General features: G+C 43.6%; 1 protein-coding gene across 3 annotated transcripts in view; it reads right to left on the minus strand.

Annotated features, from left to right (window-relative positions):
- Positions 1-22,112, minus strand: part of DOCK8 (dedicator of cytokinesis 8) — a 204,464-nt gene that overhangs the window by 155,123 nt on the left and 27,229 nt on the right. Inside the window, exons 1-2 of one of the 3 annotated variants that reach the window (XM_084771715.1) lie at positions 10,651-10,669; positions 3,154-3,256 (exon numbers count right to left, since the gene is read on the minus strand). Coding sequence is in view for 1 of the 3 variants with exons in the window: in XM_084771714.1 (XP_084627840.1) it covers positions 3,154-3,256 (103 nt within the window). In the remaining 2 variants the exon portion in view is untranslated. Of the gene's footprint in view, positions 1-2,014; positions 2,117-3,153; positions 3,257-10,650; positions 10,670-22,112 lie in introns of those variants that run through there. The other 2 variants (XM_084771714.1, XM_084771716.1) reach the window with 2 other exon arrangements.

Below are 22,112 nucleotides of genomic sequence, written 5' to 3' on the forward strand. Positions count from 1 at the left end.
GAAACCACTTCCCTGTATATCCCTTCTGCTATTTGGAATTCCCCCACCTCCCCAGAGAATCTTTAAATGACTCTCAACCTGTGTCTCTGGGGACCTGTCAACATCTTTGAATTGATGTTAAGATACTGTTGGTTGCCACCCTTTGGAATTCTGTTCTGCAGGGGCCTGACTAGAAGCATAAGAAGAAGCTGGGGGTTCTAACTGGTTGTCAGGGCTGAGGACCATCTCCTGGGTCTTCTCAGCTCCTCCAGCAAGCTTTTGCCTCTGATCACATCAAGGATCTTTCTTCTGAATGTCCATCACATTTGAAGCCGGAGTGGGCCCCAAGGATTTCCTGTCTTCCCAAATAGATCACAAAGCCTCAGAGAGCTGGAATAACGTCTATTAATGTCAAGTACCTAAGGCAACGATATTACCTACCCACTATTTATACAGGCTCTACGACAAAACTCTACAATGATCCTATGGAGGTAATAGAAGCTGCCAGTTTTTCAGCAGAGGGAGCTGAAATCTTCAAAGAAGTTAAGTGTCTTGCTCCAAGTTATACAGGTGACAAGTGGCTACCATCTTTTACCTTAGGCTCATCTGACCCCAAACTCTTTACTCTTGTAAACACCAATGACCTCTTGATGACTAGTTTTAAATGACCGCTCTTCAATTAAATAAATATTTTTAAACAACCATTTGTATGAAGTTATGGAAATGCTTATATTACTGAAAGCAAAAGAAACGGTCAAAATGCACTTGGTATTATTTTTTTTAATTAGCCAAAGTAACACAACAAGTGGTGCAGAGCACAGATTCTGACTTCAGATATTTTCCAAACCGCTGGCAGGTTGAAAGCCTTTATCTGCCAAGCCACTTCTGCACTTGCTAAAAGTGACTGTTACTGAAACATTCCCCTATTTATCTAGAAAAAGAAATATTTTCAAGGAAATCACCTTGTGATTTGGTGACTTCTCCTGGGAGACTTGTCTGAGAAGGTGACAGCAGCGGAGGCACAACCACGCATTCCTACGAGGATGGCCGAGGCCAGGCCGCTGGGCTTTCTAGCATGGGATCTTAGAGACTCCCACAGGTAGAAGAGACAGGGCAAGGCTGTGCTGAGGCTGGGAGGGAGAGTTGGGGGGAAAGGGAAGACTAAGGAAACGACAGGGGGACAAGCAGGTCCAGGATTGAGTGATGGCAGCTGGAGAGGTGACACTTACAGCTAGCATTTTAACCTTTTCCTGGCTCCCTGCGTGCCTCTGTAAGTCACACCCTTCTTCCCTGCACACTTCTGTAAGTTACAACATAACAGCTAAGCCACTTGTTAATCTGACTTCTCAGCTGTGGAAGGAACTCATCAGAATTCGTTTTGGTTGAAACCTCCTGAGGAGACAAGCACACTACCGAAAGGACGCTTGCAAACATCAGGCAATGTTTATAACGTTTATAACGTTCTAACAAGGGTTTCTCCTGCAGCAACAACAGGCTGCGGAGCTATCACAGAGGCTGTTAAGGAGACAAGGGGTTAAACCTGCACACTTCCTTGAAACCCTCTTTACTGTGTCCACACTATTTCCCCAGCAGCTGCTACGGAGAGCTCTGGTCTTAATACCTTTTGAAGGTAAGCCCCAAAGCTACCCACATTGTTTAAAATCTAAAAGCACATCAAAATCACTTTTCAACAAAATTGTGCACATTTTGAAATGCAACCGGAATCAGAAATCGCCCAGTCGGGCTTATATGTCACACATCTCAGTTCACTTACTCCGAGAACACGGGCATAATGCACCTTTTGTGTGCTTTTTTTTTTACTGCAACCTGAAGTTTTGAAGCAGACAGGAAAAGACAGATAAAAAGGGTGGCCTAGTGAGGCTCCAAAGTCATTAACAGGGCTCTCGAAAAGATGTCACCACAAGGCAACCTCTCACGGGAAAGGTGCCCTCTATTTGTTAGCACCGTTTCATTAATGACACAACACATAAGCTACCCTTCTGACACGGCCACAAATCGCTCCAGTAAAACATACCTGAAGATACACAGTTAACGCGGCGGGGAAACTTACAGGCGACAAAATGGCGCATACAGGAAACAGGCGAAGTTTTACAAAATTTCTAAGAGCAGAAGTGGTTTTGAAGTAATAACTAGAAAAAAAAAATAGCCTAACCTTCTCAAGATAACCGCTACATCAGCCCGAGCATGTGGCTGTGGGCTGTGCTGTGTGAGGAAGTGAAGGCAGAGCAGGCTCAGCTCGCTCAAAGGAAGTGGCACACTTCTGGGTTACAAACGGTCCCATTTAAGATGGTTTTACCTCACCTGGCACACATCTGGCCCTCAGTCCTTAAATAATAACACACACACACACACACACACACACACACACACACACACACACACACACACACACATACACACACACACACACACACACACACACACACATTCAGCAGTTGATAAGCTAATGTCAAACTGTAGGCATTTTGAACAGGGGTATGGTATGTTTTAAAACTAAAGATTTGTTCCTCCGTGTGATAGATTCCACTGGTGTGAAGTTCCAGGCAGAGCCAACTACAACCACAACAAGGCTCAGTGATTGCCTGAGATGGGGTCTGGGGGATGCAAAAGGGTGTTTGTGTGTGGCGAGGGTTGCAGGGAGTGCTCCAGGCTTTAACTGGGTAGACCTCTAATGACTAATAAGCCGCCCAGATTCACCAAACTGTGATCCTAAAATTGATACATTTCATAGTATGTAAACTTTACTTCCAAGAAAATTATTTCACAAGAAAGATTTGTAACTTGATCTTTTGAGGTTTGTCAATTAAAAAATTCCAACCCAAACATGCTTAAGCTAGTAGTCAATGTCTAGGCCACCCCCTCTCCCCACATATGAACTGTACTTGGGATGGGTTTAAGGAGCCTGAAAGCCCCCTAAATAGAGAACATCAGAACTACAGTTCTATGCTGTCTCGTTCTATGCTCCCCCCCACCCCCGTGATTGGCAGAGGGAGGCGCTCGATGTTAAAGGCAGGTAGAGTTAGTTATGAAGCAGTGGGTGGAGAATGCTAGGCGCAAAAGGAGCTAAGGCTAGTGGGGGGTGGGTAGTATAGTTTAGATATTGGGCACTTTTGCCCTGACCGCTGGCCAAGCAAATCTACAGCATATACTTACTAGCTGAAGGGAGGGGAAGCCAGACGTACTGATGCTGTGCCGATGAAACTGTCCAAGGTTGGGTGGGAGTGTAAACTGCTTTCTTATTTCCGATGATGAATACCTAGAATTAAAATGGAAAAAAACATAAATTAAGTTATTATTAAAAACAAAAAAACAAAACAAAACCTAGCATACTGCAATTACAATGCAATCTTTGACTGGGTAGTGAAACGCTTCTGTGTACTATGGAATTATAAATAAATAGACCTTTTAAATTTTCACCATGGCAATTTACATATTTGGTTGTCAGCCTTCTGCGTGATGCAGAGATATGGGCGCCAGATTACAAATAGTGACCATCATCTCTCCCTCCACAAAAAGCACCATTTTCTTTCAAAATGCATCTGTTATCTGCTTAGGCAGAAATATGGACCAAGAAGGTAAGTCTTCCAGGCTACCCCCCTAGCACTCAGCGTGAGAAAGAAGAGAGTGTCTGGCACGCATCCTTGCTCCTGGCGGCCCTTGAACTAGGCCCGGTGAAGCACGGAACTGCACTGAAAGGGGCAACAGCCAGTATGAACTATGTCCTGAGTTTCCTAGAGCACTGAGTTCAATGTTTGAACAGTAAAGGAAAACACAGTGTCAGGAGTGAGCAGGCTATTATGGTCTATGAGTCACCAGAGAAATGTAAAGCAGACCATAATGATATGCCCCCCTTCACAATCATTGGGATGGCCAGAACAGAGCACTGGACTGTCAGGCACAAGTGTTGCCAGTGATAGAGAACCACACACATATGAATTATTGGGAGGGATGTAAACGGTAGAGTTCTCTCTGAAAACAATCTGCCCTCAGGAAGCTTGGCATATAATTTCCATATATGCCTAGCTACACCTTCATGGGAAATTGAGACAGACAAAACTTAAATACGAACATTCAAAACAGCATTATATATGAGAAACACAACAGCTGGTTGCCAAGTGGTGGTGCACACCTTTAATCCCAGCACTTAGGAGGCAGAGGCAAATGGAGCTCTGAATTTGAGGCCAGCCTGGTCTACAGAGCAAGTTCCAGGACAGCCAAAACTACACAGAGAAACCATGTCTCAAAAACAAACAACAAAAGCACACACAAACAAAATGAAACAAAAGCCCAAACCAAAAAATAAATAAATGAATGAACAAACAAATGGCATTATTCTTAAGAGTCAAGAGATGTAAACAGCACAAATGTCCATCAGTTGATGGATGCACAAAAACCGACCTACCATAAAATGGAATATTAATCAGTAAAGAAAGGAACCAAATACTGTCATACAGTATGACATGGGAAATCCCAAGAGCATCATCCCAGGGGGAACAAACTAAATCAAAGGCCACTTATCTATTATTCCTCATGCAATCTTCCCAGAATAGTAAAATCTACAGACCAGAAAGTAGATTTGTGGTTGCAAAGGGTGAACGGGATTATAGGGTAATGCAAAGCACCTGTGAGCAGAGTTTCTCAACTGAGGAAAACATCCTGACATTCTGTTGATAGATCAGTAGTTCTGACTATATTAAAAAATACTGGGCTGTACACATTAAATATATGTGAGGGTTAGGCACTGTGTCTAAACTGTGGTACAGCTAGGTAAGAGTTACAAGTGCCAGTAATAACGTGGGTACAGAAATTACCTAGTTTAGAGTAAAAAATGAAGGATGTTCAGGTTTTGTTTCCACCTGTTAAGTGAAACTGATTTTAATCAGAAATTGGAACGTCATCAATTTAAAAAACCAGGTAGACTGTCCCAAACCTCAGTCAGCTTTCATAAATACTAATGCAGCATGTGCTCAGCAAACAGCACAGTGGCCTTTGGTTTACTCACTTAGACGCCAACTGTAGCTACAGGAGAGCCCAGAGAACCAGACAGCAGCCCTCTCTTCTCTGCTGACCTTTAGGTGATCTTTTGCAGACAATACAAACTTTTCCAGAAGCTTCTGCCTTCAGTTCTCCCTCCAAGACTTCTGAAATAACATGCTACTGTTTCATAGCTGTCCTTTCCATCAGGGCTGGTCTTTCTGAAACAGGGAATACTAGACAACACTCTGGAGGGAAAGTACCACCATGACAGACTCTTGCTCCGTTTGAAAGCAAAATCTGCTCTTCATGGTGGAGCCTCAGAATTTCTTTCCATGTCACCATCAGAATGGCCCTTCTCTCCTATTCTGTTGGTTGCCTTTGCTTTGTTTCTTGATACAGAATCTTTCTAGGTAGCCCTGCTGGCTAACTCTGGTGATCCTCCCGTCTCAGCCTTCAGTGAGCCGAGAGAACAGCTGCTCACCACTCCACTCGGCTTCTTTGGTTCTTAAACGAATCCAAATGTCCTAGCTGAGGGACACACAGCTGATCTTCCCTGGTACCGTAGGCCGGCCCCACCCACCGCCTGTGAGAAGTCTGTTGTTGTCCTCCCCTTCCCCCGTGACTAGCCAATTGTGTCACCCTGTGAAAATTGTGAAACTGGAATGCGATGCATGTACCACCGACATCTGGGATAAAAGACGGGGGCGACCTCTTGGTATGGATTCTGTCACATTCTTTTTATAAAAAGAGATGCCTTGCTGGATAACTTTCTCTTTGGCTGTGTGTTTCCCTATGCAATATCAAGAATTCTCATTCCTGGGATGGAGAGATGGCTCAGAGGTTAAGAGGCCTGGCTGCTCTTCCAAAGGTCCTGAGTTCAATTCCAAGCAACCACATGGTGGCGGCTCACAACCATCTATAATGAGAGCTGGTTCTCTCTTCTGGCGTGCAGGTGTACATGCAAACAGAATGCTATATGCAAAATAAATAAACCTTAAAAAAAAAAAGAATTCTCATTTCTAACACACCTAACATGATGCTATTTCCTGTCTCTACAGAATCAATCACACAAAGGACAGTTGGATCTTACCTTCATGACTCTCAAACATGGAGAGGATGTGTTAGTCCTTGATATAAAAATAAGCCATCTTATAAGGAAATTAACTACTTTCCAGCACTATTAAAACCTGGAAATAAACTTTCCTAAAACAGGCCACAGATGTCACATTTCCCAGCATGCCCCAGGCTGAGGGGCTTATATGTTGGGACACGATCTCTAGAAAGTAATACTGTAATAAGCAAAACAACCACATGACTGCCTTGACTTTTACATCTAATGCTCTCACTCTGGAGAATGTGGTCTGTGGAACTTTCGTGCATAAGTTGATATAAGAACTCTATGTGGTGGAATCACAGCTAATAATCAAAAATAACCAAAGCACTCAACAGCAGGGAGCCACTGGGCAAATAACAGCAGAGAGTACAAGGCATGGTAGTTTGACATTTCAAATGACAAAAACATGAATTCAAGTACAGACAAACAGAAACCAGCATGAGGAACTAAATCCAAGAACATTGCAGTACATTGTTGCTCCTGAGTTTTCTATGATGGTACATCCTGAAAAGCCCATCTTAATTTGAAAATGCTATAAATCAAAAATTCATCTAGGCTGGTACAGTAGCACATGCCTATAATAACCCCAGCTGCTTGTGAAGCCATGGCAGTAGAATTTTAAGTTCAAGATCAATCCTAACAATTAAAAAACAAGAGGGGCTAGGGATGTATTTTGATGTCAGAGTGCTTACCTAGCATGCTCAAGACACCTAATACTCACCCAAATTATCGTGTTTAATATCCTTAAAAGACAAAATACCACTACTTAACAACATAGCACACTGCAGAGCATCAGCAGCTCCCCTTTGTGATTGTGTGGCCAAGTGGGAGCCTGAGGCTGCTGTGTGGCACTGAGAGCAGCCTAATGTGTACTACTAGGTGGGGAGAAGTCAAAATTCAAACCTTGAGGCATAGTTTTTCTTGAGCACATATCATTTTTTGTAGCATTGTAAAGTCAAAAATTTGTAAGCTGAATCACCATAAGCCCCTCAGCATGTGTGTATTAGTTACTTTCTGATGCTGTGATGAAACACGGATCAAAATGAACCTGGGGAAAGAAAGGGTTCACTTGGCTCACACTTCCACGCCACAGACCATCGCTGAGGAAGTCAAGGCAGGAACTCAAGGCTGGAGCTTGAAGCAAAAATCTTGGGAGGAACGCTGCTTACTGGCTTGCTCGGTTTTACTTTCCTATATTATCAGAGACCACCTTGCTTGGGCATGGCTCCGCCCACAGTGGTCTGGGTCCTCCCTCATCAGTCACTAGTCAAGAAAACGGCCCACAGCCATGCGCCATGCACACTGGCAAATCTTATAGAGGAAATCCATCACGAGGCTCCCTCTCGCAGGTGTCTCTAGTTCTGACAACTTGATAAATAGCCACCAGCACAGTGTGCAGATACACCAAAGGGCCAGATGCCCTCTCAGTCATCACAGCAAGGGAGCATAGTTACTACCTTACTCAGGGATCTTCTTTTAAGTCAATGTCTAAAAAGTTCTCACATTGGCAAGGCATGTTCCATTGGATTTTAAGAACTATGAAAACATCAGAGATTGGCGTTTACTGATTTGAAACATCAATCCCAAGTAACAATTCAGTGTCCTGCTGTCCAAATTGGCCCTCACTTCAGCTTGGGCCTAGCTTAGCCAGGGTGACAGGTCAGCTCTGTAGTTGTGGTCATGCAGGACTGTGTGTATAGGGGCTTTGGCCTCTGCCTTGATTCTCAGACCAATTTTGACCTGTCCAAGACAGACCTGTATCATGGTGGTAATCCTGCAGTGAGATGAGTCAACCTTCTCCTAAGGAACTGAAGTGGTTTAGTATAAGGATCGCCTTTGTGTTCCTAAAGTTAACTGGAGTGAGCCTTGGGATTCGTTTAACATGTCACCCTCACAGGGAATCGGCATGGTGATGAGGAATTGGTGGCAGGGGTAGGGAGAGAAGCTCCATGTTCTCATTCAGATCAGTGATGGCCATGGCAGACATGCGGGACCAAGACTCCATGAACTATCTGCAGCACAGAGCTTGCCCAAAGCAGTTGCTAGACCGTTTATTTGCACCAACCGTCCAGCTGCTTAATACATGTGCAGCTACCTTGACACACGTGCTCTGAATGAACTTTTATGGTACAGCCTTAAAATTGGCAGCGTAAGCCAACAATCCTGAACGCTTTGTACAGCCAAAAAGCGCCAAATGGTTGCTGAAACTGCCTAAGAAAATGACTGGCTAAGCATCAGTTCATAAAACACGGAGGCAACTACAGAGCACCCTCAGGCAAGCGATGGGAGAGTCTAAAGCGGAGGATGCGTTCATGCTCCTAGAAAGGCTAATCTACTGGGTAGCGAGAGGTAGGCAACGGGTGAATCAGAGCAGTGTAAATATATTGGGGGAGTGTGCACAGACAATAGGGCGTCTTAGTTCAGCCCAGCCGTGCCTAGGAAACATCTGAAGTGAGGACCAGGTTTTTGGACTAAAACCATTGAAAAGTGGAGCCCAGGCGGAGAGGAGAACAGTGTAGTCAGACAGCTAGACACCAGGTTTCCTCCTTCCTACTGCAAGCATTTTAACCTCCCTGCTGTGCTTTGGCCTGTTGTGTATCTAGAAGAATAAAGTGGTGCGGGACCTCAAGGACGCACGGTCCTGAGGTACGCTGTCTGCCCTCTGTCTGGGCTCAAGCACACTGGCTAATGAGGCTGGGCCTTCGTTTTCTTAGCTGTGAACAGGAGGGGCTGGACTCTCTGATCTCTGGGCTCCCTTCCAGTGCTAACACATAAACATGGTGAGAATCTCCAAGCAGAACGCTCAGGACCACAGCCTACACCAGCAGCTGTGCTAGGAAACCTCACAGCCCGTGGCTTCTTTCTGATTCACAAGTCTAAAGAAAATTGTTTCACTAAATGCTCGTGTGCTCAGCGGCCAGTGTGGCTGGAAAGATTTTTAAAAACAGGAACAGCCTTGTCCATAAGTACTTTAAAAGGCTTGGGGGAATTTTCAAAAAATGAACCTCTTTGACAATCCTTGTCTGACCTAGTCCCAAAATAACTCCATCTTTTCTCAAACCTTATTATAGCTGAAATTATGGGACCAAAGACGCTACACGCCTCCTAAATTATCAAGCAACCACCCTATGGGTCTGAGTCTTCCTCTCTTAGGTAACATGTACACTAACTTAGTTTTACACACACCCTTTTCCAAAAGCAAGACTCAACTTCTATCAACAGCTTCCAAGAGCAAGGACCTCATTACCATTGGTGCACATAAGCTATGGTCCTGGGCAAAGAGTCTTTTTTGTTTGGTTGGTTTTTTTTGTTTTTTGTTTTTTTTAGTTTTTCAAGACAGGGTTTCTCTGTGTAGCCTTGGCTGTCCTGGACTTGCTCTGTAGACCAGGCTGGCCTCGAACTCACAGCGATCTACCTGCCTCTGCCTCCCGAGTGCTGGGATTAAAGGCGTGCGCCACCACTGCCCGGCTAAGAGTCTTTTTCTTCTGTTCCCCTACATCCTGAAAACCCCTAACTCTGCCCTTACTAGGACAGCCTCTTTACTCACTGCTACTAAAGTGCTGGCCTTTAGGATGGAGTGATTATTGTGCAGCAGTGTGCTATAGGCTAATTAAATAGAAAATTAATAAAGTGCTAACCATGTTAGTAGCATACACTAACCCCTTCAGTAGCGTAATAAATGGAAATACAGTCTGTGCACCAAATAGCTATTCAAGATGCCAGTTATATTTGTTTTGGTAAAGTTGTAAGGTCTGAGTTACGAACCAAGAAGTTATTTTAAGTCCAAAGTCCAGGCTAAAAAAAAAAAAACAAACAAACAAACCAATTTTCCAAAAGCTTTTGGAAAGTGGTATTTTATGCAGTATTTTACCATGTGTAATATTTGAGTAACACCATACTTACTTTTTAAACAATAAAATTTATACTACTATGCCTAAATTATTTTTAGTACTTAGCACCAGTAAGTGCTTAGAAGACCAAAGTAGTAAAATTATAGGAACATTTTTAGGAGATGTTTGGCAAGTATGACGATTATGCATAAAGAAATCACTTTTCTTCTGTATTGATTAATTCCACACTTACTGTCCACCTTAAATTCAAGACATCCAGCAAAGTCTCATAGTCAGAAGGATGTCCTGAAGACATCCTGTGAGACTCCTAGACAATTATGCAAGATACTTACAGTTGGGATCATACAGGACACTTTTATATATGGAAACAACAGAACTTAGGCACAAAACTCCCCCGAATTCAAACTAAGACTGTATCAACACGCTAACTCTAGCAACCTTGAGCCATCCACTTTGCAGTCTGTCCTGGGATCCTCTTCTTGGGAGTGACCCTCAAATTTCAGCAAAGCAAGAGTCAGCTAGGGAGCTGTTCAGCCAGAAAGATGTCTGGGCTCCTCCCCGGGAACTGTGACTCATCAGTCTGAGCACAGCTAGAGCATGCACTTTAAGGACTGCTGGAGTTCAGGTGCCTACAGCTGAGCGCATTTAGAGAAGACTGCCCCGCGGATTCAGTGCCAACAGAAAGGCTCGCCGAGAAGCCTACCTTACCATTACGCCAACCTCAAATCTCAGGGATAAGGCATACTTGGTTCTCACTCAGACGAAAGCAGAACTCAAACCCATTTGGTTTTGTGTGTAACTCCTCACCACCCCCAATCAGGGAAATGTCAGATCCACAATTAAAGCAAGGTCAAATTCCTAAGATGCCCTTAAAAGTAAGTGTTTTGTTCCTTCCACTATGTAAACAAGTTTTTCAAGGCACTTTAGGACAGGAAGGATTTTAATGCGGAGGGAGACGGGAGAGCAGGGTAGAGAAGGAAATATTGGGAGGGACAACGGACACTAGGCCTTTGGAAAAAGCCAAATGAAAACCTACTACAGTAGTTTAAATGGAGATAACCTACAATGGCAGAACAAATAGCCCAACTAGACATCATATGCTACCAAATAAAAAACCCAGTACCAGGAATGAGTTCCATCTTTTTGAGCAGTTGGTCGATGGTGTGCCATAGCCCCTCCTCCCCCAAACATTGTAAGTTAGTTCCAGGGTTCCTGACTGCCATCCAGAACTTGACAGGAAGACACCTGGAGGCTTCATCCTTACTGGCTTACTATTCTTGGTGCTGGAAGATGCTATGCATACTGGAGAAGAATCATCAGTCTCACTCAGCTATGACCCCTGGGAACCACAATAATGACCTGCCAAGCAAAAATACATCTACTAGCACAATAGTAGCACGAATGTTATGAGAGTAGCCAATAACTTTTAAATTTGGATTTAATGGGTCTAAGGTCCGCTCTACAAGATGGAACCCATTCCTGACACAGTCAATGAGGCCAAGAATCTGTAGCTTGATACGGCATGTCCCCTAGGGGAAAACCTACTACTATATCTCTGCTAATCAGATGATTCCTAATGCCTTGTCACTATAGCCATTGACAGATCATGTCTCAAGCTCATCAAAGAAGCTTACTGCAACAGGCAGTAACAGAAAACAGCATCTGGTCAATGAACAGAAAATAAGAGACTTTGAAATTATCAGCCCCACTGGATGGAACTTACATATTTATTAACAAGTATGTATATACATATATGTATGTAACCATAATTAATGAAAAACGGGCCATGGAGTTGAAAGAGAGCAAGAAGAAGTATATGGAAGAGTCTGGAGGAATAAAGGAGGGGAGGAAATGATGTAATTATATTATAATCTCAAAATATATTTTTTAAAGGGAGCAATTTTCACCATATAAAAATATATGGCAAATGCAATGGAACTGAAGCCGATAGATCTAAGATGTTGTCCTCCATGGTCTCCTAATTTCCTTATACAACGTAATTAACTGTCTACTTTCTTAACTTTGTTTAATGCTGACATTCTTGTGGCATTTATAACCTTTTTCTTAAATAAAGCAAAATGAACACTTTTAAAAAAAAAATGCTCAGCCCTAACTGGGATGTCTGTATTAGATCCCTCTCATCAAGGCTCAGGGACCTATATAAAAGAGGAAATCAGAGGTAGTGGATAATTTCAGGTATTTTCCAGACACCACAGGGCAGATACACATATGAGCTCACAGAGATTGTGACAGCATGCACAAGACCCGAACAAGCTCAAGCCAGACAAAATCCCAGCATGGAGGAGGGGCTGTGGGCACCAAGTCCACATTTGATTACTGCTGGGAGAAGGACAGTCAATTTTCTTCAATGAGTGGCATCTGATATATTGTCCACACTCCACACCTAGGAGTAGTCACCCAACACAAACTGGATTGGACCAGCAGGGGGAAGGGGAGAGAGGCGGGAGAGAGGATATGAATGAGAGTATAAAGTGCACGGTGTGGCGGTGGGGGAGGATTTGGGAGGAGTAGGGAGAGGGAGATGAACATAATTAAATACGTTGTATGAGGTTCTCGAAGCTCAACAAAAACATTTTAAAAGGAAGGAAAGAAAAAAGAAAAGGGGAAAATCAAGGAGAGGCAATATTGTTCATGCAGTAAATGGCCGGGACTGCACATGTTGACTAAGTACAGGGTTCCCTTCAGAAAGCATGGCTCAGCTAAACATGACACACTGACCAGCAATTGCATAGGAAGAACTGTGTTCAGTTAGTGTCCTCGACCCTGCAGAATTGATGAGAGCACAGGACGGCCTTAATCCATAACAAATTATGAAATGGAATTCCATCTCTGTGAGTTCTTGCTATCTGTGTACTCTTTGTTAGCCGACAGCATACTCACTAAGAGCTTGCAACTCTCCTGGTTCTCACCATTGTATTATGCTATAACCCTCCATTTTATGATTTTTAATAAGCTATGCAGTTCCCCAATATTAGACACAAATGGAAAAGTTTACTCCACAAGATAACATTTTTTTCAACCTTTAAGGAAGGACAGACATATAGTTAACTTTCTACACCTCTAGAATATTTTGTGTCTGAAAACACTTCAAGACCTTGGAAACGTTCTTGTTCCTAGTGAGTAAGCATGTGGTTGTGAACCCGGAGGCAGTTCAGTTGCCTCTGTACGGTGCGGCTGTGTATTAAGCTAAGGTGAAGTTAACCCATGGTAATCAACAGAAATGAGATTTTGGAAAAGGGACATCTAAAATAAGTTTCTTCAATTAAGCCATGTCATAATGTAGAGGGGCCAGAGGGAGGACACCAAAACAGTATCTGTACTGCACTTCTTGTGATGCCAGATGCCGTAGATAGGCAGCGCAGTCTCCTTGTGGGTTCCATAATATGGGGAAGTAGGGGCTACTTCTGACATGAACTCTGGTGTCCACACGTTGATCACTTCCCTCTGGCGGGCAGCCTTGTCAGGCCACAGAGGAAGAGGATGCAGGCAAGTCCAGATGAGACTTGATGGGCTCAGATCAGATGGTAGAGGAGGAGGGCTCCCCCTTTCTGAGGACTAGGGAAGGAAGGAGGAAACCAGGGAGGAGGCTACAATCAGGATGTAAAGTGAATAAATTAGAAACTAAAAAGGAAGAAATGAAGAAAAAAAAAGAAAGAAACAAACAAACAAAAAAAAAAAATGAAAGAAAGCTCACTCTCCTTCCTGCTTCAGAGCTGAGAGGGAATTTAGTTCTCAGAGACAGTGATCCTTCCCTGAAGATGGCGCCATCATGAGACAAACACTACACACTTTGACCTAAAAGGGAAAGAAATCCCCAACCAACCGTAACTTGCCACACTGTAATTCCTACCACCATGATGTGTAGACAAGTGTCCAGTGACCACTTACGCTGGAGGATAATACAGAAACTAAGCTCAGTGACACTGGCAGGCCACTACATCTGATTAGCATCATATGGGGACACTAAGAAAATCAAGCTCAGGTCATCCCCTGGGGTTGAAACAACGGTAGGAATTGGGGTACAGTTCTCTACCAGACGGAATGCAGAGTAATAAGGGTGAAATGAACTTTCAAATATAGTCTAAGGGGAAAGATGTTCTGACTCAAGTCTCTGCCTCAAGGACAGAGTAACCCTGGTGCCATGAAACACCCTGGCCCAGCTTTGCCCATATTTTTGCTTTCCTCTAGATTAGGAAATGACAGGACTTTATACACACGCTGCATACCAACACAGGCTGGTCACAAAGCATGTAGAAATGTATGTAAGACAAACACAGGCATTTGTAAAATAAGCAAATCTGACAAGAAGTAACCGTTGACATTCTCACACTAATTTACCAGGTGCTTATGTTTGAAAGAAATAACACCTGTTTTGTCAATAAAGCCTGCGTTGTCATCTAGGGCAAATGAGTTGGCACAGCTAAGCACAAGGCAAAGGGCAGAGAGAGGTCTAGAGACATGAAGAAGCCCCAGCAGGCAGAGGCTGTGAGTCCGGAGGAGCTGTCAGTGAGAAGAGTCCTGAGGTAAATGACCACAGTGGGGCCAGTAAGGGGAGAGAAACGTAGTCATGAGCCCCCAAACTGTCAAGGTGTAAGACTGGCCCCAGGGCCTGCAGCCCGTAGGTGCTGGCTGAGTGCCCTCCTTACCTTCAGGTGTACTTTAAAATCTCACGGTCTGTTTAAGATTATTTATCACTTAAACATTGGAAGAACCTGCCACCATCCCCACTACTATTACAGTTAAGAGTGCTAGTCACAGAGAAGGAACTAAGGCGTACTCAGAGTGGGACAGGTTTTCCAAGGGAAGAGACCTCTTAACAGATTATTCAGTACCAAATGGTGAGCCCTGAAATTAAGTGTGTGTGTGTGTGTGTGTGTGTGTGTGTGTGTGTGTGTGTGTAAAACATACAGGTTGAGAAGATTGTATTCATATACTTAGAAAATATATAGAAATATATAAATAATACATATTTATATATAATATATGAAACAACAATGAAAGAAAAGGCACAAATGTAGTGGATATAAACTTGTTTTTGCATTAAGGAACCCCAAAAGGTTTTTTAAAAAATCAAAGCCCACACATGAATTTGAGAAAGAGCAAGGTGAGTACAAGGAGGGGCTAGAGAAGGGAATAATGTAATTATATTTTAATTTCAAAAAATAAAAAAATATTAAATAATATTTTTTAAAGAATGTTGGTAATAATTTAGGGTTTTTACTGTCTAACTGGGAATGTTCTAATGAGTCTATTTAAACTTTGCACCTACCAAACAGGGCAAAGACTAGTCTCTGCAAATAAGAAACTGAGGCCCAGAAAGGTAAAAAAAACTTGCACACGTCTTTACGGGTAGTTAAAGAAGAGAAAGGAGCCTGTTAGAGGAGCCAGGCTTCTGGTATTTTCCTTCCCAGGGGAGATTAGTGACAGGCATGCGGAGGTTTTCCCAAAGAAGGATGTTCAACTTTACCCAGACCCTTGAAGAGAACAGGTTTGTCCTGCTGCTAAGACTTTGAACCCAGCTTCAATTTCCTTAATCCTCATGGGTAAGTAACAGTGGAGTATGTTCCACTGTATGGGTAATGCAAACACCCATATCAGCAATGGGCACAGGCTTCAAAAGAACTACAGGAGATTCCATTTTCAGCAGCTCTGATGTTCTCTGTGTGTACAAGTTTGTCTCTTCTTGTTTCAACTGTGGATAAATGCCAAACATCATGCAGTTCAGTGAACCCTCAGAAGTCCAAACTCTGTTATTGCAGCGAATACTTTTCCTGGAATGTGGGCAAAGGCGGGAAGAGGAGGTACCCAGGACAGACATTTCATGCAAGCCCTTACTTAAGACTGCTCCTCACCCTGTGTTGCACGTCTTATCTCCACACTCTCTGCCTCAGCCTCCCTTCTGAGTCCCATGACTGCTACCCTCACTCCCACAAGAAAGGAAAACCTCCTTCACAGGCAGCCTGCCTCAGAGACATCACTACCCACTTCCCCTGACAAGGGGGTTCTCCCTCCTCTCTCTCCTCCTTCCCTCCCTCCCTCCCTCTTTCCCTCCCTCCTCTCCCTCCCTCCCTCCTTCCCTCCCCACCCCTCTGCTCTCTGTGCAGTAGCTGCTTTAAGTAAAGTTACTAGTGACCTATCACTGGCCAGCCCTGGTTTCCTTTTGACTTGACTTTCCTGTTGCCTCAGATGCTGCTAACCTCCAACCCTCAGGAAACTTCCTTGGGAGGATACTGCAACTATCAATTCTGCCTCTTGAGTGACCCTGGCTCTTATGATGACTTTCCTCCCCTTTAAGTCAGTTAAGTGGTATTTTCCTTCAAATAGCAGAGCTTGCATAAATTTGGGGATGAGGAGATGGGGTTCCAGGTAATTCTGTTCCTAAAGTATGTGAAAGCATTTAAAAAGAAGAAGAAGAAGAAGAAGAAGAAGAAGAAGAAGAAGAGGAGGAGGAGGAGGAGGAGGAGGAGGAGGAGGAGGAACAGGAGGAGGAAGAGGAGGAAGAGGAAGAAGAAGAAGGAGGAGGAAGAGGAGGAGGAGGAGGAGAAGGAGGGGACTGGGGCCACAACAGTGGGTAAAGGGCTTGCCATGCAAGCATGAGGCCTGAGTTCGGATCCCTAGCATCCAAGTAAAAAGCCAGCTGAACTGGTGTGCACCTATATTCTGAGCCCCAGGGAAGCAGTGACAGGATGAGCCTTGGAGCTTGCTGGTCAGCCAGCCTAGTACAATCAGGGAGCCTCCAGTCAGTGTGCATACACACACACACGTGCACACACATGAGGGCAATTCCAGGGAGCCGTAGGCTAATGAGTCAGGGAACATGTTATGTAGATAAATTATTATTTTTGTTTTGTTTGTTTGTTTTTTGAGACAGGGTTTCTCTGTGTAGCCTTGGCTGTCCTGGACTTGCTTTGTAGATCAAGCTGGCCTCAAACTCACAGAGATCTGCTTGCCTCTGCCTCCCCAAGTGCTGGGATTACAAGCCAGCACCTGGCTTAGACAAATTATTATAAATAGTATTTTTTTCTCAATGGAAGTCAGTTTCTTTAATTGCCTCATTCCTTCAGGGGACAATGTCAAAGCTATCTAGCCCCCAAAACTACTCTGTTTGGTCATTAAGCTCCCATGGAAGCATTCTCTTTACAGAACACAGAAAGGAATTTCTATAGAGCAGTTAATTCTTCCTCCTTTGCCCTAGGGAAAGCAGTAGCTCATGAGCCTGGGTCATTTCCTGTTGGTTTAATATTAAACAGCACAGGCCTCTGTGCTCTCACATCTTGAGCCCGATATGCTCCTGCAGGCATGGTAAATGTTTGTTTGGGACATAATGGCAAGGGAAAAGGCATCTTGGTGATAGAACACAGACAGGGGCTCATAAGGATACGAACTGTCCTTGGACCTCGCCCTCCCTCCGCCCCTGCCATGTTCTAAATTGCAGAACAACCATGGGCCAGCTGCAACTTCGTGGAGTTGTCACCCTGACTGTCTAGGTGCCATAATTAAAAGCAATAGTGTGTCCTTTGAAGGGCTAAATGTAGACTGGCAGATGTGATACACTCAAACCAAGTCAAACAGAGAAGAAAGGCTTAATATCACATATTCAATCTTTGAAGGGAAAATGTATTGAAGCCTCCAGAGCGGTGCTGGTGGTATAGAAAGCACGCTCACTTCTCTCTATTCATTTACCTCTGTGGAGGAATCATCTGTGGGCTGAGGCAGGCCAACCTTTGCATGGTGACCCCTCTTCACTGCTTCAGAGGGTTTAATGAAAGGAGGGTGAATGCTCTGCTACAGGCAGCGCTCCCCCCAAATTCATGTCACGGGGCTATCTCTGGACCTGGATGGTTGCCAGTCCTTTAGCTTTGATCCAAGGTTCTGGGAAACTTCCCAGGATCCTATGAAGCCCCAGGCAGCGGGAGTGTTTACTGCAGTAACATCAGTACTAAGAGGACAGGTACAAAGACAGAACTGAGAAATGGGGTTTTGTTTCAATGTGGGGTAGAGTGGCCTCCTGTGACAAGTCCATCCATGTGGAAGCAATCCTTTTTTCACAGCCTGCATCCACTTCTGCCCTTACTTCGCTCAGTTACCCAGGATTCAGCATTGCTGTCAGGCCAAAATGCCCATCCACAAGATGACTGTGTTCCCATAAGCCTCTTCTTTGTAGACGTAGCCCTGTTTCCTCAGGCAGCCAACCCTGCTGTAGTAACAGTACGATCTCAGCAAAAATACAATTAAATGTATGACCAGTAACTGGATGAGTTAACCAGACACAGACCAAAGCATGCTGAAGGATGAATTCACAGCGCTGGTTTTAAAGGGGGGTTAGCAGAAACAACAAAAGAGCTGCAGGAAGCGAGAAAGATTAACAAAATAAAAATCAGTAAGAGTCAGGCCGTATAACAACAGAAAGTTCAAAACCAGAGACTGAAAGGTGATGTCAACCTGTTTTTCTAAAGGCACAGGCCAAGGAAGCATGGAGAAAGAACCAAGGCCAGGTCAGTGAGCCCTTCTGGAACTCACTCTGAGGACACATACCTCAGGTGGTAGTAAGTGGCACCACAGTTCAAAGGTCAGTCACCTCAAATGAAGTTCTCTTCTCCAAATTATCATAGCCTCTGGACTGTACTTACTGTAACTTCTTTTCTTAGACCTACTGGAGTTTCACGGATTGTACATTTTATTTAAGCAACTCTCCTTATTTAACTTCAAGAACTCTTCGTGCAGTGCTCATGGGGTCTGAAGCAATTAGAAATCCCATATTTACAGTCCATGACCCTGCAGGCTCAGCTTAGGTTGGAAATAATTTCCCCAGAGATGGTCACAGTTTTCAAACAGATCCTTTGTAACACCAGTTTAAAAATTTTTTAATGAAAAATGAATAGTACCAAAGGCTTGCTGTGAGAAAAAAAAGTTCTTTCAGTTAAAACATTAGAAGTGTGGCGGTAGTAAAGACATAAAATAACAATTTATTTCCTATTTCTCCTGGCTTTAAACATAATTTAAAATGAAGCAGAATATTCAAATTAATAGTATGATAAATAAAAGTACTTCATTGTACTTATCAAATGTAAACATTAAGTTAATTTTATTTATGAAAATCTACTTCACTGAAGTGTGAAAATATTTTTTAGTAATGGCTAGCTGGAAAATATAAAGATCATTTAAAACCTCTTTGCTCATGCATGGCGGTACCTGTCTACTATGCCAACACTCCAGAGACTGAGGCAGGATTGCAAGTTTGAGCCAGCCTGGGCTACACTACACAGCAAGACCTTCTCAAAATAATTCCAACCTGCAGTTGAAGAGATAACAGGTGGTAAATGTTTGTCACACACACACAAGGACCTGTGTTTGATCCTTGAAATCCACAAGAAAAGCTGAGTGTCATAGCATAAGCCTGTAATCCCAGCATTGGGGAGGCAGAGACAGGGGAGTCCTTGAGGCTTGTTGACCAAATCAGCCCAGTCAGCAAGCTCCAGCTTCAAGGAAAAACTCTGTCTCAAAAAATACATGGAAAAGTGATGGATAAAGACACCTAATGTCACACACACACACACACACACACACACACACACACACACACACACACACGAATGTGTGCACACAAGCATAAACAAAAACACATAAAAAAAAAACCCAATCCCATTAAATATTCAGCTTTCCACATCTACAATTTACATGTGATTTTTTTCAATGTTGTCAAGGACTTTTAATTTCAATATTTGTCTTAAAGGGATGAAATAATGCTAATCTCATTTTTCACCCATGGTATAACCTTTCATCTAACTTCCTCGGGCTTCGTGGGGGTCTCCTTTGAAAATGGAGAAGCTGCCCATACCTCTGGATACAAAAGCATGGAATCACTCTGCAGAGCATATGTAAGTAATCCCCTAAGTACCCCCATGTTCCTTCCACTTCTGAAACTTTATGAGCAAAGAATATTCTGCATAGAGAACATGCTTCCAGCTGTCAGCTCCTTCCCCCGTTCATGGCAATACAGCAAACGCAGGCAGCCTACGGTCTCGGCCTCTCGGGGTCTTTGAAAAAAGTCTTTCGCCGGGCGTGGTGGCGCACGCCTTTAATCCCAGCACTCGGGAGGCAGAGGCAGGCGGATCGCTGTGAGTTCGAGGCCAGCCTGGTCTACAAAGCGAGTCTAGGACAGCCAAGGCTACACAGAGAAACCTTGTCTCAAAAAACCAAAAAAAAAAAAAAAAAAAAAAAAAAAAAAAAAAAAAAAAACCAAAAAAAAAAGAAAAAAGTCTTTCAACTTCATCAGTGTTCAAACTCTGACTTCATTACAAGAGCTGGATTCTGGATTCTTCGTGAGCCACTTACTAAAAATTTGGATCTATTCTAGAAGGTTATGTGATACAGATTGCTAACTGCAGATAGCTCATAGAGCTGTAAAGAGAGCAAGGACTCAGAGGCCATCCAGGCCTCAGACCTGACTGACTCTGGGAACCAGTGAAACAACCTCAGGAAGGGGAGGCAGAAGAATAAACCTGCCTGGTGTGTGCAAAGAGACCCAGATGTCCTGTGTGTCCTAGAGTTCTGTCCTGGTGGAACACACTCTACCCTATTGAAATGTACAGTCCACCAGGAACAAGTGAGGGACATTAAGTAAGTAGACACAGGCTGAAATGTGGGATAAGTGCTAAGATAGAGAGTACTCTATGTGTATAGAAGAGAAATATAAGATTTGATATTAGATCAAAGTACACTGGATATAGTATATGCTGGATATTATTCTTCAATCTATGTGTGTTTGTGTGTGGGAGAGAGAGGCAGCAGAAGGGAGGGAGGGAGGGAGGGAGGGAGAGAGAGAATGATAATTGGGTAAAATATATTTTCTTCCGTCATTTGCAGTAAAACCCTTTGAAAGTTCCCATTAAAGACCAAATTAAGGTTTGGAGTAGGATCTACTAACAGATTATAACTCTGAGGATAGGAGTTATAGTTGTAGAGAGAACAGGATATTGTAAATAGAAAGTCTCTTTTATTAACATTGTCTTCCAAGGGGCAAGGTGAGAAAAACATGTGGCCATCAGCTATGGAGACTCAGGAAATGTGATGTATTAAGTACTACAAATACAACATCTCACCTGGAGCCCTTGAATGGGAGTCAGGGGAAGAGGAGAAAACAGCTCAAAGGGTGACACCAAAGTGGTACCCTTAGGATACCTACGGACTCTTGAGATCAGCAAAACAGGGCACGTGTCAATCAGCAAATAATGACTTGTCAAGGTGCTGATATGAGCCTTCTTCTTTGCATCTGAAACTCAAATTGGTGACACAGAGGGACCAGAACTGAAGTCTGAGAACCAGAATGTGTCTTTCACCACACATCATGCCTTTCGAGTTAAAGAAAACAACAGCAGCTCGTGCTCAGTGGGTTTGCAGGGTGGGGTCATAACGTTAGCGACTCCCAGGGTCAGGAATGTGCCCTGGTCATGCGGGGTCAGCTGGGAATGGAGATGCATTTGTTTCTCAGAAATGCAGGCACGGGACTTCCCACTCTCCCAGCGTGTTCTCTCCCATCTCAGAAGCTCTAGCTTCTTACATTATTCCCCTGGACTGATTATGCCCTGAAGGCTAAGCTGTATTGAGGATTTTAAGCAGTTTTTCTAGTCTTGAAGATGCGGTAAGGCAAAGGTTTTGAACTTTAGTTTGAAACACATTTTGTTGTTGTTGTTGTTCACAGATAACATCAGAGAAGAATCAAGTCAACTCATGCTTTTCTCTCAGGATGACAGCACCATCAGCTGGAGATGAAGTACTCAACCACAAGAGCCTATGAAGGACATTTCACATTCAAACGACAGTAGACAGCCATGTCAAAAAAAAACTCACTTCAGGCAAAAAGTCTGTTGATTCTGAGACTTTAATCCTTTTTTTTTTTTTTTTTTTTTTTTGGGCTTTTCAAGACAGGTTTCTCTGTGTAGCCTTGGCTGTTCTGGACTCCTTTGCAGACCAGGCTGGCCTCGAACTCACAGCGATCTGCCTGGCTCTGCCTCCCAAGTGCTGGGATTAAAGGCATGCGCCACCACACCTGGCCGTTCTGAGACTTTAGCCACCGTGAGGAGAGACTCTATGAGACTGCCAGGAGCTGTGAGCTTTTCCTCACTCCATTCAGAAAGGGTTGGAATCCC

Source organism: Acomys minous, assembly GCF_964271855.1.
Source record: "Acomys minous genome assembly, chromosome: 2".
NCBI classification, from domain to species: Eukaryota; Metazoa; Chordata; class Mammalia; order Rodentia; family Muridae; genus Acomys; species Acomys minous.